The 11,136-nt window shown below is 42.3% G+C and overlaps 2 protein-coding genes across 3 annotated transcripts; one reads left to right on the plus strand and one right to left on the minus strand.

Annotated features, from left to right (window-relative positions):
- Positions 1-117: 117 nt before the first annotated feature.
- LOC135680600 (protein PHLOEM PROTEIN 2-LIKE A10-like) lies at positions 118-1,938 on the plus strand. 2 transcript variants are annotated; one of them, XR_010515484.1, is made up of 2 exons: positions 118-1,603; positions 1,686-1,938. XR_010515484.1 is itself a non-coding variant. In XM_065194639.1 (2 exons), the coding sequence occupies exon 1, from the start codon at positions 205-207 to the stop codon at positions 1,393-1,395; it is 1,191 nt and encodes a 396-aa protein (XP_065050711.1). In that variant the 5' UTR covers positions 118-204; the 3' UTR covers positions 1,471-1,938. The 2 variants fall into 2 exon arrangements, 1 of the variants encoding a protein (XP_065050711.1); XM_065194639.1 differs by having other exon boundaries at positions 118-1,395; positions 1,471-1,938.
- A 6,346-nt stretch (positions 1,939-8,284) lies between these two features.
- LOC135680599 (aspartic proteinase nepenthesin-1-like) lies at positions 8,285-9,753 on the minus strand. The gene has a single exon (XM_065194638.1). The coding sequence runs from the start codon at positions 9,727-9,729 to the stop codon at positions 8,440-8,442; it is 1,290 nt and encodes a 429-aa protein (XP_065050710.1). The 5' UTR covers positions 9,730-9,753; the 3' UTR covers positions 8,285-8,439.
- Positions 9,754-11,136: the final 1,383 nt, after the last annotated feature.

Consider the following 11,136-nt stretch of genomic DNA (forward strand, 5'->3'; position numbering starts at 1 on the left):
TGTTGCTTCCAATTCATTCTCTCTTCGTTCCATAACGGGCACGTCAGAACGGGTACAAGTCAATACTGATCGCTCCCTCATTTTCCGTATATATATATATATATATATATATAGGAATTCATATTGTAAAATTAGATATCGTGGCTAAAAACTAATCGTCGACCGGAAGCCAAATACCTGTAGTCTCCATCGCCGCCGCCTCCGATGGACCTCCTCTTCCCCTTCCCCTACATTCGCCGCCGGCGATGGCTCATCCTCGCCGCCACCGTCGTCGTCTCCGGATACGGCGCCTATAGAATCTACCACCTTCCTTCCGTCGCCCGGCGGCGAAGGAAGCTGTTTCGCCTCCTCTCTGCCCTCGCCACCGCAGCCGATGCCGCCGCATCCTCCGCTGAGGCTGTCTCCCTTGTATCCTCCGATCTCAACCGCTTCCTCCGCTCTGACGCCGACGATCTCCCCTCCAGCTTGAAGCAGTTGTCCAAGATCGTCCGCTCCGACGAGTTATCCGGCTCCGTTTCTAGTATTTCCGAAGCCCTAACGATCGGACTTGTCCGAGGGCTCCAATCCAATGGTCCGATGGTTGATTCTTCCGTTTCGGAGACCGGGACCGGAGCAAGATTCTCCGATCGGGTTATGGATAAGCTGTTCTCCGCCGCTGGAACCGGGTTCGCCTCCGTGGTGGTTGGCAGCTTAGCGAAGGGCCTTGTGATGGGGTTTTACACAAGGGGATCGACCGGTGGTGATTCCGATGGCATCGAGCGATCGGACTCGCAGGTGCTGCCACAGTGGTTCCAATTGGTTTGCAGCGATGAATCTAGAGCTCTCGTCGGAAACGTTGTCCAGCTGTTTGTGAGCACTGCCGTCACGGTCTACCTCGACAAGACGATGGACATCAACACCTATGACGAGCTCTTCTCCGGCCTCACCAACCCGAAACACGAGGCTAAGATGAAGGACATGCTGGTTTCAATGTGCAACGGAGCAGTCGAAACCCTTGTTAAGACTTCCCACCAGGTGATAAGCTCCAATTCGGGCTCGCCTGAGGTCAGAGCAGAAGATCTTCCTCGAGTAGAGGAACTCGATCAGAAGGTGAAGGATGATGGTGGGTGGGTGGATCAGATAACGTCCAAATTGGCTGTACCGAACAACAGGAGATTCATTCTTGATGTCACAGGGAGGATAACCTTTGAGACTGTCAGGTCTTTTCTCGATTTCGTGTTGTGGAAGATATATGATGGTGCGAAAAGAGGAGTAAATTCTGCACGAGAAGAGTTGGTTGTAAAGGGTTTGGAAGTGGTGAGATACATCAGTGGCAAGTCTATGGTCATCATCACAATATGCCTCTCCTTGTGCATGCATATCTTCATGGGGACGCGAGTTTTGGTGCCTGCGTAGGTTGGTGTATTGAGTTCTCCAAACTGATTTAACAGGATTAGAATCATATAAAAGTTCTTTTTCTCTGTGTTTCAGAAAGGCACGCATTTTGTTGTGCTTGCTTGAAGTAGTAGAACCTGATATGATGTTGGTTCTTATCGTTCTCATTGCAAAATTCAAACAAAAGGGAAAAAAAAGGAAGAAATTCAGCATTGTTGAAGGAAATCAGGTGATTTTTCTATTGGAATTGTTGATACTCTTGTAAGTATAAAGGAGATTGATGATGGAGAAAATGATATGTAAATATGCAGTGACATATAGAAGCACTCAAAATGCCTTCTGAGAGTGGATTATATATGTGAAACATAGTATGTTATTACAAACAGGAGGGTATGTGTTTAACATTGGATAATTTCTTGCTTTTCTTTTCCAATGTTAATATCTTGATAAATTTCTTAGCATGTGCAGCATGTCACAAATCCCTTTTTCGGTGTATTTTCCGTTTAATGAACATCAATGTATATTGTTATATATTCAATATACCATGCTCTCAGTTGGCCATTATGTGCACATGTTAAATTTTGAAGTACATATTTATGGTAGAGTTATGTTCATAATTGCAAATTGAAGTGTAGGTGGAAATATGTTGTCTGCAAAAATGTGTGGTTTACTGGCATACAGTTATCAAGCAATTAAAAAATGATGAAAACTCTCATGATGTGTTTGTGTTTATGGATTCCCTGTTTGTAACTCGTACTTTGCCAGATTATTGCACTTCCAAGAAGATCTTATGTAGTCACTAAAGAAAAGGAAGTCATTCCTCCTCCTGTCTACATAATATAATGTTGATAGCATATGTTAGGCTGTTCTCTTTTCTTTCCTTCAGTGGTATGCAATTTATAATCACTGAAAAAATGTTTGTGAACTCTATGAGAAACAGGCTTCAATGATCACGTCCTCTCTTATGTCATTTATATATGATGGAAATTGTTACTTGCCTGAGGCTTATTGGATGATTGTAGGATAATGTACTTTCCTTGTTTGAGTAGCTAAAACATATGAGATCACTGAGATATCTGCCCATACTTCTTGGATATGTTTTAGAGGGTGGGCTGGAAGGATGACAGGTTTAAAACTTATGGAGCATGGGTATTTTTTCAAAGCAATGAAAATTTTGTTGCATATTATATCTTTCAATAAAGTCTTGCTTTTTATTTTTATTGTGCTTTCTTTTATTTGATAAATCAGTTATTATCACATGTTTATATGCTGGTTCCACATAATTGCATCCTGAAAATTTTCAATGGTCTCAACAACTCAAAATGTCACAAATATGACTTTTTTTTGTTTTGGGAGGGGGGGGGAGAAAAAGCCTAAAACTTACTCCTATCTGCAATGAATTAGATATCCTATTAGGAATCTATTTGAATCTACCAACATGACATTTCTAGAAAAGTATAAAGAAGGCCTATGGTAATTATATGTTACTGTTGTCAAATCATATCATGCTTTTAAGAAATGGTCATAATTGGCAGATTCAAATAGATTTAATTAGCATCTTAGTTTCAGAGTAGATGTATGGTATGACATTCTTGCTGTACTTTGTTTCTTTTTCTTTGCTCTCTCTTCTCATGGAAGAATATTGTAGATGACAACATTTCACAAATATACTTGAATACCATACTAGGAAAGATAAATAAGATAAGAATTTTGTCAAGATGAGATTGTTGAGATGGATGTATGGAGTTACTATGAAAGATAGAAAAATAAATACTCTTATTTTTAAATAATTAGGTATCATTTTAATAAAGGATAAGATAAGATGAGAGAAAATTGTTTATGATGGCATGGGCATCTGCTGAGGAGACCTTCTGATGCGGTAATCAGTAGAGATGAAATAATTAATGTTATTGGTATGAGAAGAAATAGAAATAGATTTAAAAAGACTTTAATAAAAACTATGATTTAAGTACTCTGAACTAGCATGGTATGCAATTTTGAATAGTACCATCCGGTACGGGTGGTACGTACCGATCCGATGGCATACCAGTACACGGACCGCCCGCTACCGGACGGAAAGTGCTACAGTGCTATACTATATCATTGCTACAGTGCTACAGTAAGAGGAAGACATATTTAAAACCACTCGATACGCCCTGGTGTACCGAGCGATACACAGTACCGTATCATATTGAGCCGACCTCGAAACATCGGTACGGTACGGTATTGTGTACCTTGCTTCGAAGTTTGAATCTAACTAAACATATGGTTTTTTACAGATCTTGATGGCGATAAAGGATTCATGTAACCGACCTCAAATTCTTGGGACTTATGACTTTGTTGTTGTTGACTTAAATACCCGATTACGTTAGTTAATATGAGACTCTAGTCTCACTGTCTTCATGTGGCTATGCATTGAAGATGTGGATTTGTGACTTGCAAATTCCATAAAGATAAACCATCAAAATGAAAATTTTGGAATAGCAGTATAAATTTGAAGATGTCTATTCTGTTTCTTATGAGACAAATGGCTGAGACTGGAAGTGAATTTGAGCAGTTGTTGCCAAACAGATGAGGTGAGCTAAGGAAGAGCTTCTGTGCATCTATCTTCTTTTTGAACTCTACTTTTTCTTCGATTGGATATCAATGTTATTGATCTGAATTGTGCTTAAATCTTATATGGTTAAAATCAACATGAAAAGCTTTAGAATCTTGCATTTAGAAATGCCTTTATTTAGTAATTAAATTTATGAAATTTTGTATTTGTTCATATTCATACCTTTGTCATTTGTGTATTCTTTTTTTAGCCTTTAGGAACAGGATATGATAACTCGCCCGACTGGCTAGGATTGCAAATCTGCTCAAATAGAACATTTGAGTTCCCCTAAGAAATGAGAATCATCTGTTCCTATTATCATTCTGGAGATCAAATCGAGGGAATTGCATCTTTGAGATTGTAAAATAATTGATGCTTTCTTTGCAATAGACACTTTTTAAAATTAATTAACATTTATTATTTTCACATAAACAATGTTACTGTCTTTGTGATTGCATCTTTGCTACTCTACTAGCATTAAATAGCAAATGCTTATCGCTTCATGGAGTTCCAGTGTTGTCTGTAAATTTCTCTCATGCAGCTTGTACGACATGATTATTTTACTGTAAACATAGCATTGATATCAAATATAATTAGGGCTTTTTTTGCAATATCCAAACTTTTTTTTTAATGATTGAACATTTATTATTTTCACATAAACAGCTTTACTAGCTCTGTGATTGCTTCTTCGATGATTTTGTAGCATTAAATACTGATATTTACCACTTCACTGTGGGTGTCTCTAAATTTCTCTTACACAGCTTGTAGTCACGATTATTTCCCTATACATCCATCTCATGTTAGTGTCTTAAAATACCAATTCTTTCCATGCAATCCGCAAACTTTCTTTTATTTTATGATTGAACATTTACCATTTGCATCTTTGCTACTTTACTAGCATTTGTCACTTCACCGAGTTAAACAGCTTTAGCTGGTGATTATTTTACTATACATCTTCCATGGGTGTCTTGATATAATTAGTGCTTTCTTTGCTAGTAGTTGCTAAATAATTTTTATTTATGATTGACCATTTACTATTACTATGCATCGTCCATGGTTGCATATGTACTATTGGGCAATTCACCTTCTTGGGTTCCACAGCAGCTCTAGTCATGGTTATCTTGGGTTTTCCAGGTATGTAGCGTCAGTCCAATAGTCGAAACAGTGTATGAGAGAAGTGCCATGCGATCGAAGTGTGTCATTTCTGTTTGTCTCAAGTCTTTACATGCATACTTTTCAGTCGGCTGAAGTACTTACACTCCATGAATTCTGGGTATCATCCTATCACCGTTTTCTAAAGCAAACGCATTCTGATTCTTTTATAGCATTCTCTCAGGCAGAGGAGAATGTATTGGAAAAGTGAAATCAGAGGAAGTATTACCGAAATGCTTCTGTAAGTACAACAAGAAAACAGCATGATCAAGTGAGCAAAATTTGTACAGGTAACTAACTAATCTTGCTTGGCTTTCATCATCATTACATTTGACTCAAATTCATTTATTACTTCTCTCCAAATGATACAATGTATCTGTGGACGTGTTAATTAGTTCTTCGCCTACAATCCCTCATACATAATTCCATATAAAACTGGATTGGGCTGAAATAACAACATAGCAACTCAAGTGCTGCAGTTTTATGCCCAAAGTCTTCCATGTCTTCTTCTTCGAGTTTAGAACCAACCAATTACATTGTTTGGAAAAGCTGGCATCCTATTAGAGTTGCAAATTTCATTACAACGCCATTTGACCGCCAAGAGAAGCTACTGATCTTAGAACGCCATCAATTCTACACTTTCCTCAAGTAAAAACAGGAGCAAAGAATCAAACTGGTGCTTGCTGCTAACTGGTGCTGGCATCACCCTTCTTGGCTGCCTCTTCCTGCAACTTCTTTGTCCAGTACTCCTTGAGAGGAGGCCCAAAAATGGCCTTCCCAGAGACCACTCCTATTCTGTGCACAATGCTTTGGTTTAGAGAGTAATAGTCTAGGATAACATGAAAGTAATATAGAAACAAATGGCATTGAAGTGAAATATTTACTTGGTAGATGTTAGGTGGGATGTCACATGTAGAAAGGCATACAGATTACAGATTACTCCAAAAAAAAAAAAGTCCATCTTCGATCATCATTACCGACTTTTGAGCAAAATAGAACACAAAACTACAATCTGAACTTATTTTTTTTTATTGCGTATGCCAAAAGCTGCTCATCTATCATTGTCTTTTCATTCTTTTCTACAGCCCTTATATAGTCAGGGATGGTAGTCTGTAATCTGTATGCCTTTCTACCTGTGTTGTTGAGATGAAAATGTTGAGTTGGGCGTGTGGAGTTACTTTGAAAGAAAACAAGATATTTTTATCGATGAACAATCAGGCATAACTTCGATAGAGAATAAAAAAAGAGGGAGAATGGTTTGCAATGGTATAAGAATGTGCTCAAGAGAGCCATACACATGTGGTAGTTTGGAAAGGTGAACCGAATACTATTAATGATATGAGGAGAGATAGAGAAAGATCTAAAAAACTTTAGTAGAAACTATAAAAAGAGGTTAAATCTTCGTAACTAATCATATGACTTCTCACATATCACATATTGATATAAGAATGTGCTCAGAGAGCCATACACGTGGTGGTTTGGAAAGGTAAACTATTAATGATACGAGGAGAGATAGAGGAAGATCTAAAAAACTTGAGTAGAAACTATAAATAGAGGTTAAAACTGCATAACTAATCATATGACTTCTCACATATTCATGTAGCCGATCCCAAATAGTTGGGACTTTACGACTTTACTGTTACTGTTGTAACAAACTCCACAGATTAACAATAACTTTCTCATCTTGGCCGCACTAAGTTTTTGTATACGTTGTTCGTTAGTTATCCCACACTTTGAAATGTTGACCTCCTTGCTTCTCTCATGATACAACTCGACGCCCACTCAGCTTCATTTCTCCTTGATCCATAGAGACAAAATCATGGAAGAAAGAACTCGGGAAACTAATACTATATAGAAAAGGAAAAGCTATGTCATACTTTTCCCGGTTGCATCTAGTGGTCCTCAAGCAAGCAATCAATCAGATCAACAACATTGCAGAGCATAGATAGATCCATCAAACAACAAGGAAATGATACAGCTTTCTTGTCCAAAGTGAATTCATCAATCAATGAGAGGGCATGCATACACCTGAGTTGGGAAGGGGATGGGGCACACGATCATAGCATCCAAGAACTGTCACCTACCAATGAAAACAACCATTCATTCAATCTGACAAAGGAACATGCAAACATTGCAGTAGGCTCTCTCGATTACCGTATCCCTCCACCAACTCCGACAGAGAGAACAAACGCCCCTTGTCTGACCTCATCGGTCTCACTTAGAACAGCATCAAAGGTGATCTTCTTTTCGTAATTCACTACTCTGCTACCTAAATCCAAGATCCAAGTATCTTCCTAGTTGCACTGCAATCCGACTCCCTCCAAGTCCCAAGCAATACAACATCTTCGTCCTCCTCCAACTCTTCCATCCAGTTTTTAGGATCCCTAAGGCTTAATACCCGTCACAAATTAATCAAAACCGGTTAGGAATTTGATCTCTAACACTAGCCCGCCGTAGATCATCGATAGATGTGTGCGATCGGACATGGAACGGACGCCACAACCGTGTGGTGCTCAGAACTATGAGTTAGGGTTTGCAATGTCTCCAGGCGCACAAATTAGGGTTTCGAAAGAAGAACAGACGTAGAAATCGAATAATAATAGGTTTGTCAGAGAGAAAGGAAGAAAAGAAACACTTACATTACTGCGCCGATCACCAAAGGGAACGACAAGAACCTCCCACGGCGAAACATCGCCTACTCCTCGATCCCTCTCTCCACCCTAACACGCCAATGAAGCCGGTCGGTATATATATCCCCACCTAAGCGATCAAACGAATCGGACGGCTGTAATTCATTGACCAAGATCCACTGTTCGATCACGGATGGACGGCGCCGGCCTCCGCCGCCTTTCCATGCTTCTACCTCTCCCTAGCCGTCGTGCATCTCTCAGATCCGCACCTCCGCCGGAGATGCACCACGCCCCGACGAGCCTGACGGCCTAGTCCTCTGCGGCGAGTACCCCCGAGGAGTCGATTGCCGATCGCTCCAGGCCCGTTTCCCACTCATGGATCAATCAAACCGCGCCCAACACGGTCTCGAGCTCGTTCGACTCGAGAGGAGTTGAGGAAGTAAGGAATAACTAAATAAGGAATATGAGACACGTAGAAAGCCGTTACTTATTGGCATTGACTGAATGGTACGTTTTAGGTAATAACTAATCATATAGAAAGTCATTCAACCACGTGGAATGTCTTAATTTATACGTCATAGATAGACTTGCATGCATTAGTTAGATTTAGTGACGTACTGGTCATATCAGACGGTACGTACTTATTGTGGACTAAGCAAGCATGAGAGTAGCAGCATCGACCGAGACTCAGATTTGGTCGCACTGCGCATCAGCAAAGGACAGCGAGTTGGATTTCAGATCGTAGAGGATGTGCATGTTCTGCTGCATGTAGTTGCCCAGGATCGACGTGCCGTCCCCGGCGATGATCGCCAAGCAGAACCCGTCGTCGGGATCCAAAAACATGTACTTATCTCTGGGAATCACCATGTTGGCGCCGTCGAAATGGAAGACCATGTCCGGCATCTCCGGCAGCGGGTGCAACCCCGGCGTCCACGAGAAGCAAAGTGATTCGTTCGTCAACTCGGCCACCGGCAGGTGCACCAGCGACGAGATCTTTTTAACTATGACGTGGAACGCGGCCGGATCCACAATGGTGAACTGGGTGCCGGAGTCGATGATCATGCCGCCGTTTCCGTCTTTTTTGATCTGGAACGCGGTCTTTGGGATGGGAAGAAGGGTGCGGCCGAGCGATATGCCTTGTATAGGGAGGTAGTAGTAAGTGTTGAATGGGACAGCAGAAGGGCTCGGTAGCATCGGCGTGGTCTGGACACGACCACCTCGGTGTCGTCGGCCCAGTTTGGCCTTGGAACCCAGGAAGAGATGGCCGGTGCTCGTGCTATTGTCAGGAGTGAGGCAGTAAGAGAATCTACGAGGGTGGAGCTGAGATGGTAGCGACAGACTGCCTCGTCCCAGCCCCACGATGCCGGTGGAGTTGGAGAGGGTGCCGTTGTTCCATCTGCCGCACCCGAAGGTGATGCCGGGCACCCGCTTGCGGCCGAAGGTGAGCGTCTCGGTCGAGAGGAAGCCATTGGTTTCGGTGTTGTCCCCGTAGCTTGTATAGTACTGGCACAGAGCCTGGGTGCAGAAATGTTGGACGCCGGAGCAGGAGGGACTGGAGCAGGGAAGCACGGAGTAGGTGGAGGAGGTGGAGGGGTCGTAGTAAGGGCTGGGTTGGGGCAGGCACCGGATGCACGGCATGCACTGCGTCCATATGAGATCGCTGCCGGTGTCGAGGATGGCGGTGATGGGCTGCATCGGAGTGCCGACGGCGAGCTCTATGAGGTACTCAGAGTCCCCCCACTTGAACACGGCCTCGACGTCATGTCTCGAGCTCTTGGCGAGCTTGAGGACTTCCCTCCGCCGCCGGCTTCGTTCCACGGCCCGGTGAAAACGCTCCTTGAACGTGAAAGAGCTAGGGGAATCGGTGCGAGTTATTGCCACTCGAAGCCCGGTAGTGGCTTCGGTGGTGGTTGCAGGGAAGGCCGAGGGAGCATGAGAAATGAGTACTACAAGCAACAAAGATAACACCGCAGCCATGGAAGAGATCGATGAGGAGGTAACGCAGTGCGACCATCTATATATATATATATATATGCACAAGATAGAGATTACGTTGAAGTGAATGAGGGAGACTCGGAAGCTGCTCCACCAACAGTTGCTGGTATGTTCTATCTTCTCCACACTGATTAGACGTAAATTGCCGCAGATTACCGGCAACCGGTGATGGTAGATGCAGCTTCTCTTGTTACCATCAGGTTGGTATTGCTTCTCTATCAATGCACACCATGACTTGTATCATGTGGAGCAGATTCTCTCTCTCTCTCTCTCTCTTAAGATGCATATGTTCTCTTCGGGAAACAAGTTTCTGGCTTCTATCCGTAAGATTATGGCTGCTGCTACGACAAAATGCTTTCGTTCTTATTTTTCATCTACTGTTGCAGTCGTAAGGTTTCTGGCCAATGTTTCGTGTCTTGATGAGCAAATGGGAGAAACAAGGAGACAAGACGAAGCGGAGTGGGCCCGCAGCATCTTCTCCGATCAGTGGGTAGCTTTAAGAATGTGGCTGGTAAGGAGGAGGGGGAGACCAAAAGGAATCTACTATCCTTTGTTGCTATTCCACCCCATGAAAGGTATAATGCTAATGGAGGACTCCAATTTGTCACATACCCAAAAAAAGAGACCACCATCCATAAAGAAAATTCCATGTACATTGCTTTAATCATTTGCATGTTCCTCTACTTTCGATGGGGTTGAGTGGCACTTAAAAGTCCCCTTGACTAGGCAACATTACAATATTTAGATGTGACATGCGTCCACTTTCTCCTTTCTCTCTACCACTCATCTCTCTACAAGGAATAATTTGGTGGGGACATTGGAAAAGTACAATGGATGTGTTCATGAAATTTATTAGGGCAATAGAAGAGTGTGTTAGTCATTAATTCATGTGATCTTCTTTTAAGACATTTTCTATCCCCGAGTTTGTTTAATTTACAAACACACCGATCATTAATCCAAAACATTTAAACACTCAATTCTAATTTACATTAAAGGAAGGAGATAATGATTTAGAGAAATGTGACATCACAATCAATGATATGAACACATGTAAACAGAAAGAAGGATAATGATTCAAGTAGGAGCACGAACAACCTTCTCTCCCCCGACAAGCTATAATAATGGTTACTCCCGAGACCATAACTTTGGGACACAAAAGAATGGGAAGAGAGGGAGGATTTGGGTCAAGCGAAGAGTCAGCCACGGCCAACCCGAGGGCGATTTCTCACCAACCATCCACTGTTGGACCCGTAGATTTCACATCACAGGTGCAGGTGGCAAAGCCGGCTTGGAGAGAGAGAAAGAGATAGAGAGAGAGAGAGAGGGAGAGAGAGTCATTGAGAAGGTATCCGAGGAGTAATTTAGGCCCTTACATCCTCCTCGTTAAGA

This window comes from Musa acuminata, chromosome BXJ1-8 (assembly GCF_036884655.1).
Source record: "Musa acuminata AAA Group cultivar baxijiao chromosome BXJ1-8, Cavendish_Baxijiao_AAA, whole genome shotgun sequence".
Lineage (NCBI taxonomy): Eukaryota > Viridiplantae > Streptophyta > Magnoliopsida > Zingiberales > Musaceae > Musa > Musa acuminata.

Excerpts from the sequence above, each read along its gene's own strand:
- LOC135680600 (XM_065194639.1), top strand. The coding sequence starts at position 205 with ATGGACCTCCTCTTCCCCTTCCCCTACATTCGCCGCCGGCGATGGCTC.
- LOC135680599 (XM_065194638.1), bottom strand. The coding sequence starts at position 9,729 with ATGGCTGCGGTGTTATCTTTGTTGCTTGTAGTACTCATTTCTCATGCT.